Below are 27263 nucleotides of genomic sequence, written 5' to 3' on the forward strand. Positions count from 1 at the left end.
GTGCTCCCCTGGCACCATGCTCTTCCTGGCTCTGCTCTCCATTCCCAGTACCAAGGAAGAGGCATAAAAAACACACCGAGAGGGCGTTCTCTGGTGCAGGGAAGAGACAAGTGGGGTGCAATTAACATAGTGAGATCTGTGTTGAACTATACCTCCTCCCCAGAGTCTTTGATGGTGCTGCCGACTCCACCTAGAGCACTGAGTCTGATACAGGACCTGTCACAGGCTCCGGGGAGCAGCTGTGGGGTCGGGCATCTGCTGGCCCCTTCAACACCTGAGGCTTTCCAGGCAGCAAAGGACCTGCTGTCCCTCCCAATCCCACCAAGCCTTCAGGACCCCTCATCAACCAAGGCAATGGAGGACAGAAAGGTGCAGAGTGGTGAGCTCCACCATGGCACCGACCACTGTGGCACCATCCAGGGGCAAGCCCTCCATGGTCCTGTTGCAGCAGTCACTGGCCCATTGCCAGTCTTTGGTCCCCTGGTGCTGCAAGTGGGTATTGCACTGCCATGGTCTCCAGGGAAGGAATCCTCTTTGGAATCTGAAGAGGAATCCTTTGCTCCCCCCAAGATCTCAGGTACCCAGCCTACACTCCTGACTTCAGTATTGGCCCTCCTGCCAGCACCTGGCCACCGGGCCACTGGTTGATGCAGTGGCAGTACTGGAATCTTGGGGTTTTCCCCCAGTACCTGGGCCCCCTTCCCACTGCACATACTCGGTGGTGTCAGAAAAGCGAGCTACTGTCTCTTTCTGCCTGGCACCAGACCCTGACTCCGATACTGACCCCAGTGCCGACAACCAGGAAATGGCCCCAGTGGACATGGTGGAAGTGGAGGAGAAGGAAGCCCCTCCTCCAGCACAGGCCTCTTCCTTGTTATCACCAGACAAGACTGTCACAGGCCCTAGTAACCCACTCCCACAGGTTGACTTCAGGGCCCACCAGCAGCTCCTGAAAAGGGTTGATGCGAACTTGGGCCTAGTAGTTGATATGTTTAAGGAGTCAGCACACAGCCTATTCGACATCCTGGCTGCAGCTGCTCCTTCCAGAATGGCCTTGCCCATTAATGAAGTGGTGATGGGCCCATCAGAACACTCTGGCAGACTTCTTCTCTGCCCCCACCTCAAAAAGTGCAGAAAAGAAATACTATGTCCCAGCCACTGGGTTTGAGTACCTTTACTTACCCTCCCCTGCATCTCCCTCCCCAGGGTCTCTGGTGTAGTCGATGGCAATTGAGCAGGGCAGACAGGAGCATTTGAGTGCTACCCCCAAAAATAAAGAGGCCAAGAGACTGGACCTGTTCAGACATAAGTTTTATTGAACGGGCAGTCTCCTGTTATGGGTATCCAACCAGCAAGCCCTGCTAGGGAGATGCGAGTTTAATCTGTAGGACTCATTATACAAATTTAAGAACTCCCTGCCACAGGAGTCAAGGGAGGAGCTCATGGCCATCCTAGAGGAGGGAAAGACTGGGATCAGGACCTCCCTCCAGGCGACCGGATGCAGCTGACTCAGCAGCCAGAGTTATGGTGTCTGCAATCACCATGAGGTGCTGTTTGTGGCTCCTGTCTTCTGGCCTCACTTGTGAAGTGCAGCAATCCGTTCAGGACCTCCCCTTTGAGAGCACCTCCCTGATCTCGGAAGAGATGGACTCAAGGGCCAGTCTTTGTTTCTTGGGCCTTTACATACCTCCAGTTTCAAGGAAGCACTTTAGGCCCCAACAGCCTCCCATGTTCACGGTGCCTCCCAGGCAGAAGTCCGACAAGAGGAAAGGACAGGGTTATAAGTGACTCCAACCACAGTCTCCCAGTCGGGCTCTTACAGATATCCCGGCAGGGCCAGGCAGGCCTTTTGAAGGTATGCCTGAGGGAGATACACCAATCTCAACTCCATATCGATCTCCCCTTTTGTTTTTTGACTGCCTGTCACCCTTCAGCCTGGCATGGTCATATAGAACATCAGACCATTCATTGAGTACTGAGTACAGTAACAGTTGGCTACACCCTCCAATTTTCATCCACCCTGTCCTCCAATCCCCCACCCCTTTCCCTCTTCAGGGATCTTTCTCATGAGCAGCTTCTCATCCAGGAGGTGCAAGCCTCCTACATCTTGGGGCCATAGAGGAGGTTCCTCGAGACTTGAGAGGGAAGAGGTTTTACTCCCGATATTTCCTAATCCCAAAGGGTGGAGGGGGCTAGGCCCATTCTGGACCTGTGTCGCCTCAACATATATCTCAAGAAACTGAGGTTCCGCATGGTCTCCCTGGCCACCTGACAACGTGGTTGCTGCATGGCTGAACCCTGAAGATCAGGCCTGCTCAGATCATGTTCAACAGGCCTTGCTAGGTAGTAGAAAGCCTTCCACCAGGGCTAGCTTCCTGGCCAAGTGGAAACGTTCCACTTGTTGGGCCTCTGAGTGGAATCTCTCTCCATCCCGTTCTTCTCTGCAGTCTATCTTGGACTATCTGCTCCATCTAAAGCATCAGGGTCTGGCTCTGTCAAGGGTTCACTTGGCAGCCATCTCAGCCTTGCACCTTCCAGTGAATGGCAGATCAGTGTTCTCCCATGAAATGATGGTCAGGTTTCTCAAGGGGCTGGAAAGACTCTATTCTCAGGTTTGCAAACCAATCCCCCCCCATGAGACTTAAATCTGGTTCAGTTGATGCTGCTGGGGACTCCCTTCCATGTGTTATAATCATGCTCCCTACTGCTTCTGTCTTGGAAGGTCACCTTCTTGGTGGTGATCACCTTGGCCAGAAGGGCCTCTTAGATCAAAGCCCTGATGTCAGAACTCCCTTATACGGTATTCTTCAAGGACAAGGTCCAACTGCGCCCCCATCCCACCTTCCTACCAAAGATGGCGTTGCAATTCCACAACAACCAGGATGTTTTTCTACCTGCCTTCTTTCCAAAACTTCACAAGATCGCTGAGGAACATCATACACTGGATATTAGGCGGATCCTCATCTTTCATATCAAGAGGATTAAGCTCTTCCACAAGTCCATGCAACTCTTCATAGCAATAGAGGAAAGGATGAGAGGGTACCTGTGTCATCCTAAAGGATATCGTCCTGATAAATCACTGTATCTGAGCTTTCTACAAGCAAGTGAAGATTCCGCTTCCGGCCATTGTGATCACTCATTCCACAAGAGCCCAGACTTCATTGACAGCATTCCTCGCACAGGTACCAATCCAGGACATCTGCAGAGCTGCAACCTGGTGGTCGGTTTATACTTTTGCTTCCCACTATGCCATCATCCAACAGGCCCATGATGATGCCCGTTTTGGGAGAGCAGTATTGCAGTCAACATGTCCATGAACTCTGAGCCCACCTCCTGGAATACTGCTTGTGAATCACCTAGTATGGAATGGACATGAGCAAGAATTGAAGAAGAAAAAAATGGTTATTAACCTTTTGTAACTGCTGTTCTTTAAGATGTGTTACTCGTGTCCATTCCATGATCAGCCCTTCTACCCCTCTGTTGGAGCTACTTGCAAGAAGGAACTGAGAGGGCACGGGGCCAGTGGCATCCTTTATACTGACGCATGTGCACACAACTCCAGAGGGGGCTAATGGATACCACCTAGGGAAAAATTTCAGGCAACTGTGGACGTGGTACGCACACAACTAGCATGGAATGGACATGAGCAACACATCTTGAAGAACAACAGTTACAAAAGGTTAGTAACCAGTTTTTAGAATTGGAAAAGGAACAGAGAAGGGCATCAGAAATTATTAGGAGTATGGAGCAGCTTCCATATGAGGAGAGATTAAAAAGATTGGGACTGTCCAGTTTGGAAAAGAGACGACTAAGGGGGGGATATGATAGAGATTTATAAAATCAAGAATGGTGTGGGGAAAGTGAATAAAGAAGTGTTATTTAAGCCTTTACATAATGCAAGAACACAAGAGGTCACCCAATGAAATTAATAGGCAGCAGGTTTAAAACAAACATAAGGAAGAACTTCTTCTCACAATGCTCAGTCAACCTGTGGAATTCGTTGCCAGGAGATATTGTGAAGGCGAGAAATATAACTGGGCTCAAAAAAGAATTAGATAAGTTCGTAGAGGATAGGTCCATCAATGGCTATTAGCCAAGATGCACAGGAACGCAACCCCATGTTCTTGGTGTCCCTAAATCTCCGACTCCCAGAAGCTGGGACTGGACGATGGGATGAATCACTCACCAATTGCCCTGTTCTGTTCATTCCCTCTGAAGCATCTGGCACTGGCCACTGTCAGAAGAGAAGATACTGGGCTAGATGGCCGGTTGAGCTGATCCAGTATTACTCCTGGGGGATTTCTGCACCACTGCGCATGCACAGAATTCATGTGTCCTGCCTAATTTTATTTTTTTCTACAGAAAATACAATCTGCCCCAGAAGTGCTGCAGTTCTGTCTTTTGCCCACCAGAGGTCACTGTGGCACCAGAACAGGCAACAACAGGAATGCAGCAGTCTGTTCTCATGCCACAGTGGCCTCTGGTGGGCAAAAGGTAGAACTGCAGCACTTCTTGAGCAGATGGTATTTTCTGTGGGGAGGAATTTTTTGTGTGCATGTAGTGGCACATATTTCCCCCAGAAGAAGTTCATCACAACACCTGGCCCATGGAGCCAGATTAGGACAGTGTGTGGCACACGGGGCTGCTGGGGGTCCCAGACTGGGGTTTAGAATGGCTAGTGAGGGGACAGACTAGGGCGTGGGCTCAAAAGCTAGTGGGGTGACAGGGTTGAGCCAGGGTCTGAATGTGAGTGGGGGTACATGGCCACATGGGGATGGGGGAGGAGACTGCAGAGACCCATTGGGATGGGAGGTGCGGGGATAGGGGCAGATGTGCCTGACTGAATGGGAGAGGTTTTGGAGCAGCCAAGGTCTATATGGGGGAGGTTCTCTTCCCCTCCCAAAAAAACCTGTTCCATATTTCTCCCACCCACACCCAACAACCCTGGCTCAGTCCAGGCTCCTTCCTTCTCCATCAGTTCCTCCGCTACCCCTGATGCTCCCAAGCCTTTGCACTGGTTTTTTTTGGGTCTGTATTGATACAGACATACTTGCTGACAGATATTTTGAAATAAATTACCAAAATAATTGAAACTGGCATGATTATATTGTGGTGTTTTGGCAAATAAAATATTTTGCGCAGAATTTTTTATTTTTTTGTGCAGAATTCCCCCACTCGTACAGTATGGCCTTTCTGAATCATACTCATAGCTCCAGTTTGGTCTTGTCAACATTGGTTTTCCAATGTCCTGACCTTCTCGAACAGAATTCCATTGATGTCACCGTTGGACCCAAACCTGATCTCTCAAGACCACGGTCACCCTCCTCTACCCCAACTTTCAGGCCATCCACTCAGTGTTTTCCCCATCTAGGCTCTGATCCATCATGTGTAGGGCTATTTGATATTCCAGAAACAGCAAATTCTTCCCATTTGTTCCATCAAGGTCCACCTTGCAGCTGTCTCAGCTTTTCTCCGATCCTGTGACAATCAGATTTCTAAAGGGTGTGAACTGTTTATATCCCCAAGTAGAGGATTCATGTGACTTAAACCTGCTGTTAATGAAGGTAATGAGTTCTCCATTTGACCTGTTGGCTGCCTGTTCATTACTTCCTCTCTTAATGAAGGTAGCCTTTTTTGTGTCAATTACATCAACCAGGAGAGTGGATGAATTACAAGCTCTAGTGTCTGAACCTCTTTATGCAGTCTTCTAAAAGGACAAGCTGTACCTGTGCCCTCATCTGTAGTTCCTCACCAAAGTGGTGTCTCAGTTCCATATTAATCAGGCTATCTGTTTACCAGCTTTTCCCCCTAAGCCTCATACTCATAAGGATGAGGAGAGACTTCACATATTAGATGTCAGGAGGAGAGTAGGATAGTGTTGGCGTTTTACCTGGACAGAACTAAATAATTCCAATCATCTTCACTACTGTTGTGGCAGTTGCAAACTGGATGAAGGGCAGGTCCCGACTCTTCTCAAAGAAGAGTCCTGGATCTCCTCCTGTATACGTTTGTGCTATGACTTGGCCAATGTAACCCCTCCAAAGAGAGTGTTAGCACATTCATCGAAGGCTCTAGGTTGCAAATGCCTTTCTTCTTCAAGAGCCTATTCTGGACATTTGCAAACTTGCATTCCTTTGCCACTTCTTATGATGTTTCTCAACAATCTAGAGATGATGCCGAGTTTGTTGTGTGGCCCTTCAATATTTATTCAGGTAGACTCAGATTCCCCCCTCCAGATTGAACTGCTTGTGTGAATCACCTGAAGTGGAATGGACGTGTGCAATCACTCAAAGAAGAAACAGTTACTATCCTGTTCTCTGAGATGTGTTGCATATATCCATTCCACAATCCACCTTCCTTCCTCTCTCCACTGGAGTCTGTCTGGTAAGAAGGAATTGAGGGAGACAATAAACCAAGTAGATTGGAAGATCTCCATTCATTCTGTTACAGCATGAAAAAGACAACAGATTGGATTGCTTACTTGTAACATATATATATATATATATATAATTTTTTTAACGATGTAGAAATGTTTGAAAAAGTATGTGTGAGATTTGGACTAGTTTAGCAACCCCTATATGTTCATCCATTCAGGAATAGATTGATATCAGTACATCAATTCCATGCTTTATGGTGTTTAATGTGTTCCTCATTGTCACCTAGACCTCATCAGTAGAAGCTGAGACTAACTTGTTTCACAAGCTCTCGTCTCTCATACTTGTGGCACATCCATGGCTTAGGTTAACTATGAATCTGCTGTTTGTACTAATACTGTGGCTGTCGCCATAATAATTTCTCTGGTATATATCACCTCAGGACTGCAAAGTGACTGTTTCATCGTCTCTTACTTAGTGTTCACTTCATATGCCACCCATAGCAACAACCTAGTTCACAGGCTTAAACTCCTTTGCTTGCAGAATGGAGAGAATTGGAGAAAAGTGCCCTCTCAGGCAGCCAGTCTTAGCTGCTCAGAGAGATGATGTTTAAATAGGTGCAGAGTAATTACTTGGGGAATGTTTATGAAGGGGCAGTTACAACTCTGGTGCATTCATATACATTGTTCCTTTTATGGTGTGTTAATGAGACGTATAACTGCACGTTGCTTTCCTTCTCTTCTTACTCTTTCAGGACTCAAAAATCTCCTCCATGGAACGTGGCCTCCGTGACTTGGAAGAGGAGATTCAGATGCTGAAGTCAAATGGAGCTCTAAGCACAGAAGAGCGTGAGGAGGAAATGAAGCAAATGGAGGTGTACCGTAGTCATTCCAAATTCATGAAAAACAAGGTAATGAGAGAACAATGATAGTAGCATAATGAACTCTGAGCCTTAGGGAACAGGTGGGAGAAGTACTCTTACGCATGTCATCAAATCCAGGGATAGAGTTGGGACCTGCCCTGTACTGTGAGCATTGGGAAATAGGAGAGGAGGCATCTGCATTCTACTGTGAAATGACGAGTCTAGCCTTAAAATATTTAACAAAGGAAAATGGAATAATTAAGGAAAACTATAGAACTGTGGGCCAGATTCTGCCTTTAGATTTACACTCACAACTTCCATTGACTTAACTGAGATTTGTGCATATCTTTGGTTCTTTTTATAGTTTAGGTTAATTAAGGGCATGTCTACACAAACACCTACTGCATGGCAAGCTGGGTCATAGATCTACAATGCTCTAGCATGCCACATGCTAACTGTGTGTGTGAACTCTGCTGATGCGCACTAGAAGTTCTCTAGTGGGCATCAGCAAGGTCCATACTGTCAGTTAGTGTGTGGTATGCTGGAGCGCTGTAAGTTGACACCCCAGCTTGCCATGCAGTAAGTGTTGTGTAGACATGCCCTTAGTTTAGCAGCCTTTTCAAACATACTTTATGGAGGGAGAAAAGTATTTCTTCCCATTTGACCTGTTGGATCACTGTGACATAACCAAGAGATTTAGCATTATTTCAAGTCTGGGCTGAGCATGAACTGTAGTGAAAGGGTTTCTATTACACTGTCCTTCCAGTAGTGTTGTCATAAAATGAACAGATTCTAGTGTTGTCGTCATAAAATGAACAGATTCTACTTCAGCGGTGGTGCCAAGATTTATTCAAACTTATGAGTATGTTTGTTCTGCAAGGCAGGATGGCATTGAGAAACACCAGTACTTTGGCACAGAGCTTGGTATCAACACTGCTTGCCGGACTATGTAGAGTTTAAGGTCACATCATACTTTGTTTCTGCTGGATACTGTGGAGTGCTCACTACTGTATTTGTCCTGCAGTGAGATGATTTGTTTAAACAATACAGTTCTAACCTGTTGGAGAAAGTTAAACACAAAGATTACAATCCCCTAAAGCAGAAATATATGTGGTAATAAGACTTGTTAGTGCTCCCAGCACTCCAGTAGATTGACTCACCCCAGGAAAAACATCTGTTTTTTAAATAGTGCTTTTTATCCTGTTGAGTTACCACTAGCAAATGAAGGGAGGAGGGGGAAAACATTTTAGGCATATGCAAAAGCCACTTGAATTACCAAGCCTTCATACTGCCTTACCATATCCAGTTATTTCCCCCTCACTGTGTTAGAAACTCACATCACCTCGTCCTCTCCCTTTACAGACTTTATGAGCCTATTTCCTTTTGATCAATTTCTGAATCTCTTCTATACATCACACACACTTCTCTCCTGCTGACAACTTCCTCCCTACCACTTGTTGATTTAACAGCCTTATCCCCCTTGAGGCTTATGTCCAGCCACAATCCCATTGTCTTCTCATATCCCTCTGTCTTGTCTTGCTTAATAAATGCACATAATTGTCCTTTTAATAATGTATTGTGTTGAAGTCAATAGCTGCTTCCTGGCATATTACTCCAGTTTACACCTTTGAAGTGAATGATTTTTCTCTCACTATTTCTGTCTTAATTTTCTACTTGCTCCCAGTTTCAAAATGGTTGGGTAATATGCCCTAGATCTGAAATGTAAAAATTGACACTACAAACCTGGTTACAGTTAGATTTATGTAAGTATGATGATGAAACTCTTGCCTGGGGACTTGTGAAAATAGAAGAACTTTAAACTCCTGTGATCATGACAGCAGGGATGAGGGAATGAGTGACCAGTCATGATCTTGCTGTGTAGTTCTTTGTCACATTTAGTCACTATGATGGCTGAAACAGGTCAACTAGAAGACAACAAATGATAAACATTGAAAAGAATAACAATGTCGTGGCAGGTAGAGCAACTGAAGGAAGAGCTAAGTGCCAAAGAGGCTCAAGGGGAGGAGCTGAAAAAAAGAGTGGCTGGTCTCCAGGCCGAGGTCTCTGCCGTAAGATTCATCTCTTTGTGTGCAGTGGCCATTCACTGGGTCTTTGCTAGGTCTGTGGCTTTCTGGTAGCTTACACTTTTCTTCTTTTACACGACAGTAGAACTAACCAGTTTGCTCTGCTCTGTATCTGCCTCTTGTTCGCATCGGCTTGGCATCTGTAGCATCACTGTTCAAAACACACTCTGAATACCCTGTTTGTTGTCTTAAATAGAATGATTCAACTTGATGGTAATTTGTTCTTTCATATTGGGACAGATTTTCAAAAGTGCTCAGTACTCACAATTGCAGTTAGATTTTTCAGAAGAGCTGCAGTTTTATTTAGGCACCAAAATAAGTGCCTAGTTTTTCTACGGCATGTGTGGAGCTCTTTCGAATATCTCTCCAAAGATGTAACAGTGGGAGCTGCTGAATACTTTTGAAAATATATCCTTGATGTAGTTGCCTAAATGAGATCTGTGCATTTTTGAAAATCTGGCCCTATATAATTTCTGCAGTATACGTTTAAGTTTTTCCTTACTATAAAGTATGTGAATGCTCTGGGTGATCAGTGTGTGTTCAAGAGCAGAGAGATGTGAACACTTCAGGCTGCCTTCATTTCCTGTGCAACTTTGAATGGTATGCACTGCATTCCTTCCTAAAGAGCTTAGCATGATAGCTCGGGGGGTGGGGGGGCTCAAGACACTGAAATTTTGCATCTGGGGACAATGAATTTATGACATTGCCTGGGACTATTAATATTGTGTACTATCTATATGCAGGTAAAACTTCATCAGGTTAAAATATCTGGGCTAAAAGGGTCTAAATTATCTTCTTCAGGTGGAGCCAAAGTAAATTCTATTTTTTCAAAAGCAAAACTGGCCAGTGATTTTTACTCTAATTTGTGTTGCCTCCGAATTGGAGAATGTAGTGCCATCTGAAGCTTATAGTTTTTTTTGGTTGAGAGACGGTAAGAAAACTGAACTAGCCCCAAATTCTGTAATTACTTTCCATTTCTTATGCTATACCCAAGGTAACTAATGCATCTAGTTTTTGTTGTTCTATAGGAATAAAAGTTTGAGAAGCTGACCGCAGAAACTGCTACAGTTCACACTTAGGTGCCTCTCTGCTAAATGGAATGAGGGATCTATTTATTGAAGTATTTGCTATCAGTAGAAAGAACTAAGGTGTCTAATGTTCATCTTACACTAGATGCTAAAATCAGAATTAAGTTAATGACTTACCATTTAATAGTCCTCTAAATTAAATGCTCTTTAACTTCTCTCCAGTTTCTCCATTAAAAAATGGAGAAAGAAATTTTAAACTCTCACCAGTTTCTACACACCTAAACTCATCTCCCCTACAGACCATTTTACTCCAGGACACACAGGTCTGAGGTGAAAAGGGTTAGAAAAACTTGAACAGCATCCAAGAAAGAGGATTTTTAAAATATCCATCTATCAACAGAGTATTGTCAATATATAAGGAAACTTCCTTACTTTCATCTAAGGACTCAAAAGATTATTTTTAACACATCTGTATTGCTATTAACACCTCAGATTATTAAAACTGACTGTTTTTAAAATATAGTTTATTCTTTTAAAAAATATGATTTATGCTTTTTCATGTTGTGTATTTCACTCAGTTTGGAAAACAAAATTGGACTGGTCAGTTTCATTTTAGTTTATAATCTGCTTCACTTTCTGGTTTGCATGCATTTAGCATGCTCTTGGGCTTGGGTTTCCCGCACTGCTGGGGAAGTTGTTTGTAAATTGTTCTAGAACATTTCTGTTCATGTTTGGTTTTATAAAGACCTGTTTCTCCTTCTTAGATCAAAATGTTAGGCCTAAATTAAATTACCCTTTTTAGGGGAGAAGGCAAAACCAGAAATTTCCAATTATAAGCCTGGATTTGTGTCAGTTTGTAGCCTCAACCAATCCCTCTCTCTAAGCATGTATTCTTGCCTTCAGCTTTGGTTCTAAAGATGTCCTGGGTGATGGTTGTTTTTAGACTGAGGTTATTAATCTTATCCTACTACTGTGCAGATGAAATTTTTCACTCATTATTCATTGAGATGAGAATCTGATTATCCATCTCTTGAAACCATGGGAATTTTACCACTGTCTTCAGTGGACTCTAAATCTGGATAGAGATTTTCATTGCATGGCAATTCCAAAAGCAGCTTTTTTAGTATGATTTGTCTAATTTTGGTGTTAGTAGTTTTACACTATACTCGGACTCACTTTAAGAAAGATTCCCAAATAAAGGGATGTTTCTCTCATCAACAGGGGTGAAATGCTAGTTTTACCAAATGTAAAAATGAAAGGTATGTTTCACTGACATTCTCTCTGGAGATGGGTTTGGATTGGTGAGCTTAAAGGGGGGAGAAGAAACCAGTTCAAGTGACAAAAGGCAAACACCCATCAAAGAGATCACTCAGAGATACACCCAAACATATCTAATCTCTTTAGGTGTTTATAATGCACTGTTACTACCAGAGCAATGTACATATCCAGTACAGTTCTGTTGCATCGTCATTAGAAGACTACCCCGGTAAACAGTTGATTTTGGTTTGTCCATTATAGGACGGCTGAACATTGGTTTCACTCTGTTTAAATGCACACCTTTTACTAACTGAATGGGATTTACTTCCCTCCTTTTCCCCTGATGTTCTGTGGAAACCTTTCTGCTAGGCTTACAGACAGTTAAAGACTTGATCTTTAGAATATCATTCTCTTCATTGGTAGTTTTATGAATATTCATTTTTTATTGCTGTGTTAAAAGTATAGATTGCTAACTATCGATCCTCTCTTCTTTTTCCTCTTCCCCATATTCGTTTCCTTCTTCAGATTGGTCAGGTGAAACAGGAGCTGTCACGCAAGGACACTGAGCTGCTGGCGTTGCAGACAAAACTGGAGACACTCACAAACCAGTTCTCTGACAGCAAGCAGCATATCGAGGTGCTGAAAGAATCCCTTACAGCTAAAGAACAGAGAGCTGCCATCCTGCAGACAGAGGTGAAATGGACACTTCTATATATGTGGACTATTTGGGTCTTTGGAAGTGGGGAGGAAATCCAGAGAGGGTTGCGTGTTTTCTTTCTTGATTGTTTCCTGCCTCGGAACTGCAGGGCGTTAAAATCCTTCTTGCCTCTGGGACAGTTTTGCTGCATTCCAGTATGTCCCATATTAGTGGCTGTGTTTAATGTCGCTTGCTCTGAACAAATCATTTCACCTATTAGAAATTTGGGATTCTGTAGGTAAGGAATTCTACAAGAGTGTGTGCATGTGCATATATCTATGCTGCACTAATGTGCAATTAGCAGTCTGTTCTTAGATACAGCTATCTTGGAATCTGCAATGGCTGGGCTGAAGGAAAGGGGAGGGTGTTTGCAATGGCTGATCATATAGCTAAAAGGGATGATTTAGTTAGTGTTGGTCCTGCTTTGAGCAGGGGATTGGACTAGATGACCACCTGAGGTCTCTTCCAACCCTTCTATGATTCTAAGGTGGAGGAACTGAGAGCATTCTGCTGGCTGCCTTTGTGGTTTCGTTACCACCGTCAGCACGTAGTGGAACTCTTGCACATAAGCTTGTATTTACATCTGAGACATGCATGCCATGCTTCAGAGAGTAAACCACACATTCTGAAAATATTTTTCTCTTAATTTAGGAACTTTTGGGATTGATGACAAATCTTCTTTAAACTCTTGTGTTATATTGGGAAAAAAGTGTACATCTGCACTTCTAAAGTTTAATGAACACTGGAATTAAACTGCTACTTCTGGAAATTCTTCAAGAACAGGCATAAATTGCTATGTGACTCTAGCACAGGGGTAGGCAACTTATGGCACGCGTGCCAAAGGTGGCATGCGAGCCGATTTTCAGTGGCACTCACACTGTCCGGGTCCTGGCCACCGGTCTGGAGGGCTCTGCATTTTAATTTAATTTTAAATGAAGCTTCTTAAACATTTTAAAACCTTACTTAATTTACATACAACAATAGTTCAGTTATATATTATAGACTTATAGAGAGACCTTCTAAAAACGTTAAAATGTATTACTGGCACACGAAACCTTAAATTAGAGTGAATAAATGAAGACTTGGCACACCACTTCTGAAAGGTTGCCGACCCCTGCTCTAGCATTTCAGTTGAGTAACTTGGATAAATACAGTGATGGGAAAGATCCAAAAGAGGGCGCCATTGTATCAGAAAAGGTTTTTCTGACATGCATGACAGGCGCAAAATCAGTAATAGGCCAAGAGTGGCTTGTGTTCAAAGTCGGGGGAGGTGTGTGTGAAAGAGTTGTAGGATGATGATGATACAAACATTCTGTATCACAGACTATGAAATTAGTTATATGTGCTTTCTCCTCCTCATCACCCCCCCCCCCCCCCCCCCCCCCCCGATTTGGGATGTTTTTATTAGCTGTATTTGGTAAATTTATGGCTATGATTGGAACATATAGAATAAAAGCTTTTTTTACAGTGGATATTTGTGGGTACTCTGTAATAGCTTTTGTGGGAGATTGAAGCTGCAGAATCACAACTTTCCTATATGTTAGGAACATGGTGGATTGATACAAATCAAATTGATGTAAATCACTAATTGGAATCACGATTTAAACTAGCAAGCAAGAAACCTTGATTTAAATAATTGATTTTAATCTTGCTTAACATTTGTACTTTTTAGTTGTCCCCGCCACCCCCCTCCAAAAAAAAAAAAGTTAATTCGCATTGGTTGGTATAGCCATTAAAACATGCCAATATACAACTAAATATAGTCTTTACACTAAATTTGGTACTTTTTTTGCTATCCAGGATGATACACTATATGTATACATATTTATTTAATCAATTATGTAACTCAACATACATTTTTTTCAGATTCTTAATTTTTACATTTGTATTGTGTTAAGAAATGAGTCATTCAACATTTTCTATTTACTAGATGATAATTTTTTACTTGGGATTTCTGTCAGGTTGTGTTTGGATAGAAATTGGATCTCAGATAAAAAAGCACAAAGCTAGCATTTTCAATTTGTTTTAATTTAAATAAAACTACTTTAAATGTACCAAATGCATAAGGAAAACAAAACATGCTATAAAAACATGTTTGCATTAAAAAAAAAATGATATGTTAAACAAAGGAAGTGTTAACTATAGTTAGGGAATTGACTGCTGTGACTGGTAATCATGGGCCAGATTTTCAAAGATATTTAATTGTCTAAAAATGCAGATAGATGCTTAGTGGGATTTTCAAAAGTGCTGAAGTAGGTTAGCTGTCTTACTCCCATTGAAGTCAATAGGAGTTAGGTGCCTAAACAGGATAAATACTTTTTAAACATTGTCCCCATGTCCTTCAAGATTTTAGAATTAATAGATCTGATCCTCTCCCACCTGGTTTTAATTCACAGATTTGAAGAGGAAAATAAACTCTCGTGCTTTTTCAGCTCCCAATTGGTTTCTCAGTTTTGAATGAACTAGTCCAAACAAAGAAAATATTATCTCTGCTAGCTAAACTGAAACCAACAGTAATTAAGGCAAAAGCTTTCTGTACAAAAAACCTTTGAAGTACTTATATTTGGAAAAATGTGAACACCAACATGCATTGTGTAGTAAAGACTGAAAATAATATAGATTCTTACTTAATGCAGTACATGACTCTGTGACATTTATAAAGCTTGAGTTGACCTCAAAAATTAGATGTTTTCCATTGATTCAGTATTTAAAAAAAAAAAAAAAGCAGAACCCTGAACTCATTAAAACTTGAGGAGGGCTCCTTTATGCAGCATATTTTTTTTAATTTTTTTTAAATGGATGTAAGTAACTTTATAGTAAGTTTAGGCCTTAACATATGTTGTCATAATTTCAAATTTAATATTAAACAGATGTATTTAAAAAAGAAAATGTATTGAATTTAAATTTAAGAAATCATATTTTTTAAAATTATTTTCTAAATTATTTTTATCCACACTGATTAGGGAGAATATATGTGTCTTTGCTTGGTTTGGGCTTGTAGCAGCAGTAATATTAAAGCTTGGGGAATGATAACATTAAATGATCTCACCTGTAATATTAATCATTTAATACTTGGAAATAACTTTCCTGCGCTAATATTCTCCAAGGCACCGTCTCATATAACATCAGTGTGCAATGCAAGAACAGATTTGGCTGTTTCTCGAAGCCATGAGAACCTTCCTTTTCTCAGGAGATTCAGAAAGATTATAGATTCAGCTTTGCTGTGCCAGTTTAAACTTTAACAACATTAGGATTTGTCTTTGCGGCTAGTTCAAACCCAGTTCAAGGTGTTCTTGAGTGAAAGTTGTTACAATCTCATAGCTGTTTAGCCTACATAAAGAGATTATGATGATTCTCAGGCTGTTTCCCAGTATCCGTATAAGATGAACACGAAAGTGAAAATCAAAGAATTATCCATTAGTGTTTCTATAAGCCCTCTTCTTCCATACTTCTAGGGACAGTTGTTCCCTTTCCAACAACCAAATTTGTCATTAATTTTCACATTTGTAGACATTCTTCAGAGTTGCCAAGGATTCAGTAGTCATGAACAGGTGATCACTACAGCTGTCGAGACACGTTGGTAAAGTTTAGTGTTGGGGAAATTTCCGCTGCTGCCACCTGAGATATACTTGTTCTCTAGATTAAAAAGAGGACTTTAGTCTCATGACAATGAACCCAGCAACTTTCACTACCATTGAATTCACCAAAAGAGAAATTGGTAATGTGAGGAGAGTTAGTTACCAGGTTTGACACTCTTAAGTATTAAAAAATATCTAGGTCATTATTGGAACATGCTCTATTACTTTCCTGAAAGCTTGCTTACTTTTTTTTGCATAAAATTATAGAGTAGATCTAACATAGGTTGATTAAAAATATTGACATATGAGGGGTTTCCTGTCTTAGAGTTACTGTCACATCCTCTTGAGTGGGCTTTAACAGAACCTTTTGTTGCCCTTAAAAGCCAATCATTTGGACTGCATTTTAGGAGTAGTTTTGGTTAACTTTGGCTGCTATTCTTTTGGTTTGAAGTAGTGAATGTCCAATGCAGATGATGGGTCAAAAGGAAATGAGAGAGAATTTCATGACCCTGTAGTAGTTGGGGAGTGAAATACTATTGGCCTCCAACTGGTAATGCTGCAGTGACCAATCAGGAAATGTAACTTGGTAGCTGTAGGAAACTAGAAGGAACTGTGGAAGAAATAAAATGTTAGCAAGGCACTCTCTGCAACCGGTGATTCATTAAAACCAACTTTCATAGGGGGAAGTACTTTAAAGGTACTTTTAGATGAACATTTTTGGGGAAATGGCTTTCTCCTGGAGCCTCTACCTTTTATTCTTCCATAAAAACAGACTGCAGAGATGACGCAGGGTGCAGGCTTGATAGCCCAGAGATTAAATTTGGCACCTGCCATATTGGAACTATGAGTTAGTGTCCTATTTTGGAGTTGTTTACCTTGAGGGCAAGTGGGTGGAGAGGCTACCGTGGTTAACTTCTCAGTTTGTAAATGAGCCTTTATAAATAGTTCTATGAATTTACAATATCTTTGTAAATAAAGAAAAAAAATCAGTATTTACTTTGGAGTTAAAAGGCTCCATCAATATAAGGTTTTTATTATATCCTACTGAGCCCTTTTGTTTGGAACAGTGCTGGGAGGTATTCAACTTCAAAGGGAAGGGATTTCAGTCTGTTGAAATATTGTGCATTATTTGTATATTCTATCTAAGTTGGTATGATTCTGTGACCTGCACCTATTCCATAGGGTAAGTGAGGAGATTCATATTCAGCAAAGAAACTAATACATCCCCTAAGAAGTGTATTGTTTACACTGAATGTGTTAAATGAAAAATCTTTGAAGTCTTGTCCATGTTGGGGCTTGTAATAGTGTTTTGAAACTATGTTAATACATTGTTACACCAAAACACAGTTTCTGTGCATATTGGAATCTGTTTCAAACTATGATGGGGGAGGGTTACAAGCCCTAGGTGGTAATCTGTATATAGGTTTCTAAAAAATTAGTTTATCTGTACCTATCAGTAAATGTCAATTTCTTTGTACAGATGCACACAGATGAAAAAATATTTCAGTCAATAACAGGGTGGATTTAAATCACTAGTCAGGAAGACTCAGATTTCTACATAAAAGTGTGTTCTTGTTGGTTGTTATAATCTTAATAAATATTCTTCATAACTCAGAGATAGATGTAGGTTTCATTTTTAGAAGATACACACTATACATTTTTTAAATGATTTATTTTGAAAACTTTTCAGATTAGTTTTACAGCTATATCAGAAAATTAATGATTGTTTGGTTATTTCATTTACCAAAAGTAATTGAAGCAGATAGTTCACCTCCCAATGACTTCATAAATATCTCCAATTCATCAGGCTAATCATTAATATTTGGAGGATTTTCTTGGCATGCTGTATTAGGAGGAGAACATCACCAGACAGACATTTAAATTGTTTTAGTTAACTAAAACGACAACAGTATGTATTCTGGATTTTTTTTCTTCAACAGAAAAACACATTTTAACAAAACAAGCATATGGATTTTTGAATTTAGTTAAACATTCCAGTTTTTTAAAAATCAGGTTTGTTTTTGTTAAAATTGTTTTTAACTAAAATAGTTAAATGAAATCTTAAAAAAAATAAATAAATAGACTGTCAGCCAGGTCAACAAGAGAAACTTAAAATATTGGCTTCTGCAGATAACTCGGTCGTCTTCACCTTCATTTTCCTGTTTGTTCATAATCTGGAAAAGAAAAACAAGCTTTCCTGCTTTTTCAGGTCCCAAACAATTTCTCTATTTGGAATGAATTAGTCCAAAGGAAGAAAATATTCTTTCTACATCGGCAGAAGAAGCTACTGCTGTTAAAAGTGAGATTATCACTTCAACAGTCTTTGAATCCAAGTGCTTAAGTGACTTCCACCAGTTCACTGGTGTGACTTTCTTTAAAATGTCATCAGCAGACATCTATTTCTTGAATGGTTCACCCTTAGCTCTGAAGTTTATTATAGTTGGCATTATGGAGGGATGATTGCTGGATGTCCATGTCATAGCCAATTCCTCTTCTTCAGCAGTTAAGGTTTGACCCTGGTACCGAGAATTGAGAATATTTGCAAGAAAGTGAGCTGGAGATAGTGCTTGTCCCATTTGTTTTTTTTAATGCTTGTAACTTAACACTGTCATTGCATATTTCTCTTTTTAAGATCTCACTCAGTTCATCATTTCTCTTAAGCCCAATGTTGAGAACTTTGGCTGTGACAGTGCCATCTATGTTTTTCACGATTTTGTTCACAAACTGTCATCAGATTAGGCCAGTTCTTGATATAGTGCTCAGAACAGTCCACTACTGAGTTCCATCACATGTCTTGTGTCAGAGCAGCTGCTGCAAAGTGGTGGTTGTGAAAGTATTTTACAATTTCAACAACATTGGCCTTTATTTCTGGAACACTGAAGTCTTTGGCTAGGAGGTGCATCAAATGAGCACTGCAGCCGTACGTTATTAGCTTGGAACTCTCTTCGCTCTCTTCTAAATTCCTTCTCATCCTGGATACGTTTGCAGCATTGTCTATGACCAAACTGCGTACTAAACATTTGAATTTTTTTTTCACAGTTTGTTATAGCTTTTACTGCTACTTCTTGTAAGTATTCTGCAGTGTGTGCATTTCATGATGTATCAATTGTTTCTGTAAGGAAGACATTCCCTTCTTTTGTCATACAAGCATATACAACAGGATCATTGTGGTCATTGCTCCACCAATCAAGACTCAGATTAACAATTTCACCCTCTAAACCTTTTGCACACTGCTCAATTTCGCTTTCATACCCTTCATTCAGCAATTTGCCTGCAACATCTGCTCTGTTGAGTGGACTGTATCCTGGTCTTAATGACTGAACCATGTTAATGAAGTGTGGGTTCTCATTCATACGGAAAGGAGAGTTTGTTGCATAAACAAACCGGACAATTTTTTCATCAATTATCTCTTTTTGAAATCTGCTGGTTCTTATCACAAACTTATCTATGGTTGTTTCTGCATGATGGTGATTTTTTTTTTCTTTTTGCTACAGGTGAGCTTTTGTACAAGGTTAGCTCTTACTGAACAAAATAAGTCAATGCAGTTATTTAATTATTATTACCATATTGCTCATAAGTATTACTCATTGCATTCACTGACACTCAGTACTACTTTAAAGGTAAAATTGTAAAAGAAAGATCTGCCTATTTCAGCTATTTATTTTTTTATCACAACTGCATCTAAAATGATAGCATTTTTTGCTCAAACATAAGAATTCAAAAATAGTCCAGTAGGAAGACAGGCAGTCCTTAAGAAAGAAGTATGAAATAAAAAAGTTTACCAACCTGAAGATCCTGCATGTTCAGACATGTTCCTTTCATCATCATCAACGCAGCTACCTCTTGAGAAAGAACACTTCTCATGATGTTGTTTCATTCGGGAAGCCAGGCCTTTGCATTTCTTTGTTGCACTGTTTGCATCTTGCACGCGTGCCTGTCTTACCCACAAGTAGAGGAACTTAATTAAAATACTCCCAAACTGGGTCTCTTTTATGGCCTGCTGTCATTTTAGGATTTCCCTTCTAATGAGAGAATGGTATGGCAGATCTCAAATCTATGAAGGCTAGGGTTACCATATTTTGTGCCTCCAAAAGGAGGACACTCCACGGGGCCCTGGCCCCGCCCCCAGCCCCACCCCAACTCCGCCCCCTCCCCAAAGTCTCCGCCCCCTCCCCTGCTTCCCGCGAACATTTAATTCGCGGGAAGCCTGGGCAGGTAAGGGGAGGTGTGGGGGGAGGAGGTGCGGCCCAGGCTGGCCCCCCCTGCGGCTCCAGCCTGGGTCGGCTCGGGCCCTGGGGTGCCGGCCCTGGCCCTCGGCCGACCACCCCTGGCCCGCCCAGCACTGCCGGCCCCCGGCGGCCCAGCGCACCCCCCCGGCTCCCGGCCCCGGCGGCCCAGCGCACCCCCCCGGCTCCCGGCCCCGGCGGCCCAGCGCACCCCCCCGGCTCCCGGCCCCGGCGGCCCAGCGCACCCCCCGGATCCCGGCCCCAGCGGCCCGACCCCGCGGCCCAGCGCACCCCCCCGGCGGCCCGGCTCCCGGCCCGACCTCCCGGCCCCCGGCCCGACCCCCCGGCTCGCGGCCCCGGCCCGGCTCCCGGCCCGGCCCAGCGCACCCCCCCCCGGCCCAGCGCACCCCCCCAGCGGCCCGGGCCCCGCGGCCCCGGCCCCGCACACCCCCCCGGCGGCCCGGCTCCCGGCCCGACCTCCCGGCCCCGCGGCCCAGCGCACCCCCCCGGCGGCCCGGCTCCCGGCCCGACCCCCCGGCCCAGCGAACCCTCTCGGCCCCCCGGCCCCGCGCACCCCCCCGGCGGCCCGGCTCCCGGCCCGACCTCCCGGCCCCGCGGCCCAGCGCACTCCCCCGGCGGCCCGGCTCCCGGCCCGACCCCCCGGCTCCCGGCCCCGCGGCCCAGCGCACCCCCTCGGCGGCCCGACCCCGCGGCCCCGGCCCGGCACTGCGCCCTTGGACCCCGGCCCGGCACCGCGCGCCCGGCCCCGCGACCCCGGCCCAGCCCTCCCTCCCGATTTTCCCGGACATGCCCGGCTTTTGGGGATTTCCCCCCGGACGGGGATTTGAGCCCCCAAAAGCCGGACATGTCCGGGAAAATCCGGACGTATGGTAACCCTAATGAAGGCTATACTCAAAAAGACCTCAAGACTTCTGGAATATGCTGCTCAAACAGTTTCACTTTTGTTTCTACCGCCTGTCCCTCCCTTCTCACATTTATCTCCAGATTTCTTCTCCTTATCCCGATCTATTCCGCCCCCAACAATCTTCTATTCTTTGAACTTTTTGAAACTTTGCACTTTTAGAGAGAGGTAAGGGATTGACTCTGTGTACACAAATTTTCAGAGGGACGATAGGGTTGAGATCTGTTATTTCTCACCTCCATATATTATTTATTTATTTAAAAACATTTTTGCTGTTAACGAGCATGTTCTCTCTGGAGAGACAAATCCACAGTTTGAGAACTGCAAAACTAAGCATCTCTGATGGTATCTTCTAGACTGAGCACTGAGTCCCATTAGAAAGATTAACCTAAATAATCTATACAGAAGCCCCTGGGACCCCATAAGATTGGGTCCCTAATTCATGAACTATTGGAACTCATTTACAAAACTTTTCTTAAACATTACATGAATATATTGTCTCATACTATAGCATTAGAATTTATAATGCCTATTCCATGATGAGATAGTTGAGCAATAATGTATCTTAATTAAAATCTTTAGATAGGTTTTTTCCTCAAAAAGCATTTTATCAAAAAAATCCGATTTAAATCAATAAAATCCAATGTTTTTTTATTATTATTATTTTTAAACATTGATTTTTATCAAACCTGGTCAATAATTGGAAATTTATAGATAGGCAAAGTAAAAAGAATGCTGCTTAAGAGCTAGATTTAAGGATGTTTGTCTGTTTTGACATGTGATGTTGACAAATTTTGTTTTAATGGTTGTAAAGCTTTAACCTTTTGAATCGCAACATCTACTGTCATTCAGTAATGATTGCCTCACACCCCCTCCATAATATCCCACCACTGTGAAAATTTAAATAAACAGAAAAAAGCTTTAAAATAAAATGGATATTATCCAATAAAATTATAAAAAAATAAAATTGAATTCTGCCAAGCCTATCTATATAGCATGATTGTTTCATAAGTAATTACTTATCTGCAATAAAGCACCAAGCCTTGCTACTTACAATTGTGTTCATAATTCGCTGACAAACATAGTTCTGTCTGTGTTGGCTGGGGAAATAGCTTAGGACACCTCTAGCAAAAAGTATGTTTAATTATGATTTATTTGAAAAATGCTAAAACAGAGTAACCGGACATTGCTTTGATAACAATTTTCAAATATAGTTTCATTTAGCAGTTTCATGCTTCAGCGGGCCTTTTCTACGGCAGAAAAGAAGTAGTGTGTTTGACTCTAGAAGCCAAATACAGCTTGCTTTTCCCCTCCACACAACCCTCAATTAGGGTTACCATACGTCCGGATTTTCCCGGACATGTCCGGCTTTTGGGGGCTCAAATCCCCGTCCGGGGGGAAATCCCCAAAAGCCGGGCATGTCCGGGAAAATCGGGAGGTCAGCCGGGCCCGCGTGGAGCCAGTCAGCCGGGCCGGCGGGGAGCCGGGGGAGCCGGGCCGGCGGGGAGCCGGGTCGGCCGGGCCGGCGGGTCCGCCGGGGGCCGGCAGTGCTGGGCGGGCCGGGGGTGGTCGGCCGGGGCCGGCACCCCAGGGCCCGAGCTGACCCAGGCTGGAAACGCCGGGGGGCCAGCCTGGGCCGCGCCTCCTCCCCCCACACCCCCCTTACCTGCTTCAGGCTTCCCGCGAATCAAATATTCGCGGGAAGCAGGGGAGGGGGCGGAGACTTTGGGGAGGGGGCGGGGTTGGGCGGGGGTGTGGGCGGGGCTGGGGGCGGGGGCCGTGGAGTGTCCTCCATTTGGAGGCACAAAATATGGTAACCCTACCCTCAATCATCTTTGAACTCTGACTGCTGGCATAGACAAGACCAAACTGTGTTCAACACATAATGAAAAATGAATAGTTAGCCTTTGTTAGAACCAGTTAGGGTGCATCTACCTGAACAAAAGCTGGACACTTACTTCAGCACTTTAATAGCTCCACTGGTGGCAGCAAATTCTAGGGAAGCAGGACTAGACATTACAATGGTAAGTGTTGGTGCCTTGTGTACACTAGAACTTTTTTCATTACCACCAGTGGAGCTGTACCAGTGAAGAAGGTAATTCAGAATTTTGCTATTGATAAGCCACAGGGTTTGGTTAGAGATTAAGAGCTGTTCACACTTTCTGCATTGAGTGTTGATCAGGATTTGGCCCTATCTGCACAAGTGACTAACCTATATTCAACCCTGGTTTGGGGAGGTGAGGGTGGATAGGGGAGAGTCATTTAATATCACATGTCAAATGTGGCTTAATTTTTAGTGTAGACCTTGTACACTGTTTCTTAAATATGATTACAAAGTACCAGTTTTATAAAGAGATACTGATCATTACTATAAAACAAAGATAACATTGCATAACATTTTCAATAGTGCTTAAATATTTAGGAGCCTAATTCCCATTAACCTTCAATGACACTTAGGCTTTGTCTACACTGGCACTTTCGTTATTAAAACTTTCGTTGTTCAGGGATGTAAAAAAACCACACCTCCTCCGACAGACAAAAATGTTAACGATGAAAAGCGCCGATGCAGACAGTGCTTTGTCAGTGGGAGCCGTGCTCCTGCCGCTGTAGCTACTGCCCCTCGTTGGAGGTGATTTTATTTTGTCGCTGGGATGCAATGAGCGGCTACACTGCTTACCTTACAATGGTGTGGCCACAGCAGCACAGCCACGCTGTTGTAAGGTGCGCAGTGTAGACATGGCCTTAGACCAGGGGTAGACAACCTATGGCAGGCGTGTCGAAGGCGGCACACGAGCTGATTTTCAGTGGCACTCACACAGCCTGGGTCCTGGCCACCAGTCCGGGGGGCCTCTGCATTTTAATTTAATTTAAATGAAGCTTCTTAAACATTTTAAAAACCTTATTTACTTTACATACAAGAATAGTTTAGTTATATATAATAGACTTAAAGAAAGAGACCTTCTAAAAACGTTAAAAAGTATTATTGGCACACGAAACCTTAAATTAGAGTGAATAAATGAAGACTCGGCACACCACTTTTGAAAGTTTGCCGACCCCTGCCTTAGACGCTGAAGTGCCTATGTCACTTTTGAAAATTTAACTTATGTTCTTAAGTCACTTTAAGTGCATTTGAAAACTTTATCAGTTTTCCCAAAATTTATAACTAGGTAATAGTCTCATGATCAAGCTTTTAACCTACCTACAGATTCTCTGAAAAAATAGTTTACCAAAACTTCCCCCCGCCACATTCATATAAATGTTCTGTCATCTCTTGCATTTTTTCCATTTATATTCTTTCCCAGCAGAAGACACTGTAAGCACAGGTGTGCAAGCATCGGTGGAGCTATGGGTATTCTAGTTCCAGCTTCTTATAGAAGAAATTTCAGAATCCATGTTCTTTCTTGTTTTGTATATGACTATCCATACTAGGTAGTGAGATAGACAGCACTGCATCCTGCCACTGTGTAAAATTTCCCCAAAACACAGGTGTTTGTATTGAACAAAACAAACTAACTAATTTATAACAAGATAGGCATCAGTCTTCAACAGATTAATTGTGTGTGCGCAAACGTCTGGGGAAAGTTGGTAATACCCCAAAGCTGGGGCCAGGAGTGGTACTGCAGCTCCAGAGGGGAGGGATGTGGACAGGAGTAAGGGGGCCAAGGCTGGGGCTGCAGCTTGGGCTGGTTCTGTGGCCGGGAATGGAGCCATGGCCAGGGGCCGAGGCTGGGGGCAAGGGCAGAGCTGCAGCTAGGCTGCAGTGGGGGCCGGCAGCTGGGCCTGCGGCCAAGTGTGGCTCTGCTCCCGGCCTTGCCCCCAGCCTTGTCTCTGGGCTGGAAACAGGGCCAGCGGCCAAGGCTGCGGGCTGGGAGCGGAGCCAGGTTGGGGACTGGGCCAGGGATGTGGCTGGGGGGCGGGACCGGAGCAGAGCTAGGGGTGAGGAGGGTCTGGGTGGCCCTCTCTGCCCCAGTGGGGGCTGGCCTGTGCCCCGCCACGCCCCCCTCCCCGAGTGGTCCTCTACGCCCCTCTAGAGGGGTACGCCACACGCTTGAGGGACCTCTGCACTAGTATATAATTAAAGACATGACTGTCTTTTAATATGCAAATAGGCAGGTTACCCTTAGGTTAAGCTAATACTGCATAAGGTGCAGAAATCAGGCTAGGAATGGCAAAACTCCGGTGGCTGCCTTCACAGCCATTTCTGTGTGTGCAGAAGAAGCCTTGCACTGACTTTGTTGAAGTTGGCATCACCTGGCTGCCACAGACCTCAGTTCTTGGCAGTCTGGGTGGATGCCATCCATAAACTGAGCTGATGTGAATAAACAAGTGGATCATTCTGCCAAGAACAGTGGTAGGGTGATAACTGTGTGTCTTGCCAGCCTTTGAGGATTTTTCCTTAAAGTGTTTTTTGTGGTTCTTTAAGGCAGGGACCTCACACAAAATAAACCAAGGAGTTCAGTTTACTCCAAACCATAAGCCAATATAGAGTTCAAAGAGGTCAATCAATCAGAAGATGGAAGGTCTTCTGAGGAGGAACCTTTACTTACACAAATCCACTGAAGTGAAGTACTAAGTGGGGTGTCTCATTTGCTATATAACAACCATTTGGGGGTATGTGGCATTGCTTGTGAGGGAAATTTTTAGTTTTTCCTCAAGAATGAATGAAGGCTGTTAACCTGAGGATTAGAAGATACTGAAACAACGTATTTGATCTGTTTATGCAGGCTGAACACTAGGAGCTAGTGAAAGTAGCAAAAACTGTGGCTTGTGAGATTCAAAAACAATCTTCAGCCACTTGGATCCCCCTGTTAATTTTTTTCTTACAAAAATAACTACTTTATCTATGGTATTTATATGGTACACATCACACTGGTATTCATTCACAGTATATTTTGTCGTCTCCTCCCCCCCCCAGCTCCCCGATAGTCTTACATAATGGATAAGAAATTAGGAATGTGATTTTAATGATGTGGAAGTGAGCAGGAAGACTCCAGGAGTACAGGCAGCCGGGACTGCAGTGCTGACTTGAAGACCTGGGCTGCTTTTTCCCCACAGGGCAGGGCTCAGTGTTCCATATAATAGAGATCAGACAAAACAGTGAAGGGTTTTCTTTGAGAGTTATACTATAGATGCTGTGGCTTTGATGAGTGTTTCCAGTTAGGAGAAAGAAATAAAGGAAATTGGACTGACATACACAAAGTCTAAAGCATCTAACTTTCTGTTTGTTTAATTTCTTTCCCCATTTGGAGTTTGTCCACGTTTTCTTTTTACTTCATGTCTCTGTCAGCCTGAGCTGTGCAGAAGGGGCAAGGGATTCAATAAGCACCCTACTTACTCACCGTGACTGATGCCCTGTAATGGATTCAGCTAATGGGAACCAAATCTGATACTGTCAAATAGGATTAGCAGCCAAGCTGGCTGGTTTGAACTCTGCCTGAATGCCAAGCGAATAAGGGTCAGTGGGTTTCTTTTGGTATCTTGAGCAGCCTGGTGTTGTCAGATTTCATATTCCACAATGGTCTTTGAGAGAGTTCTTTGCTCTATGGTGGCCTTTTTCTTCAGATAGAATTTATATTCAAAAGTCTGATTCCTTCTCCTGCCCTTGTTTTGTCTGTTTGCCTTGTATGCTCTGTCTAGTTTAATAGGTGGAGAAGAGAATTAGAGGGAAAAACAGAGGTTTGTCAGTTTACAACTCTTTGTGGAGGCCATGGAAGTTCCCTAACTTATTTTTCCATTGGGTGACACCATGGGAGGTCAAAGTGTGCTTTTATGGCCAAATTATGGCCCACAAAGTTCTGGAGTGTGGTCCTTTCCCCCCTTCATCTTCAGCATAAAGATATGTCCTGCAGAAAGACCCTCTTGTATTAAGGTGCTATATGGTATTGAGGTCCAAAGGACTTGCTGCCCATCTTTGACACTTCAGCTGCTGTTTAAACCAGAAACACTTTTGGAAATCTTCAGGTAACCACAAGATTGTTTCCCCTCTTTTCACATATTGATGTGCAGTGGTCAGAGATCCATGCTTATATTACCTCCAGGCTCAACTAATACAGTGTAGTGTAACTGCAGATGATTGAACATGCAGCAGCCCATTTAGTACTATTACTTAGCATTTGTATCTCTGTATTTTTGAAATGGGGGAAATTTTTCCTAAAATTGTAAGAACCTCCACTACCGAGAAGAAAACATAATAATGGCATCTACATGGTGGTAAAATTGTGAAATATTAATATAA

General features: G+C 43.2%; 1 protein-coding gene across 42 annotated transcripts in view; it reads left to right on the top strand.

The window, feature by feature from the left end:
• ERC1 (ELKS/RAB6-interacting/CAST family member 1) overlaps positions 1 to 27263 on the top strand; it is a 525728-nt gene that overhangs the window by 125911 nt on the left and 372554 nt on the right. For 24 of the 42 annotated variants that reach the window (XR_010598149.1, XR_010598152.1, XR_010598151.1 and 21 more), the window contains 3 exons: positions 7129 to 7284; positions 9213 to 9296; positions 12131 to 12298. Coding sequence is in view for 35 of the 42 variants with exons in the window: in XM_005287978.5 (XP_005288035.1) it covers positions 7129 to 7284; positions 9213 to 9296; positions 12131 to 12298 (408 nt within the window). In the remaining 7 variants the exon portion in view is untranslated. The remainder of the gene's footprint in view (positions 1 to 7128; positions 7285 to 9212; positions 9297 to 12130; positions 12299 to 27263) is intronic. The other 18 variants (XR_010598153.1, XR_010598155.1, XM_065582406.1 and 15 more) reach the window with 1 other exon arrangement.

Source organism: Chrysemys picta, chromosome 1 (genome assembly GCF_011386835.1).
Source record: "Chrysemys picta bellii isolate R12L10 chromosome 1, ASM1138683v2, whole genome shotgun sequence".
Classification (NCBI taxonomy): domain Eukaryota; kingdom Metazoa; phylum Chordata; order Testudines; family Emydidae; genus Chrysemys; species Chrysemys picta.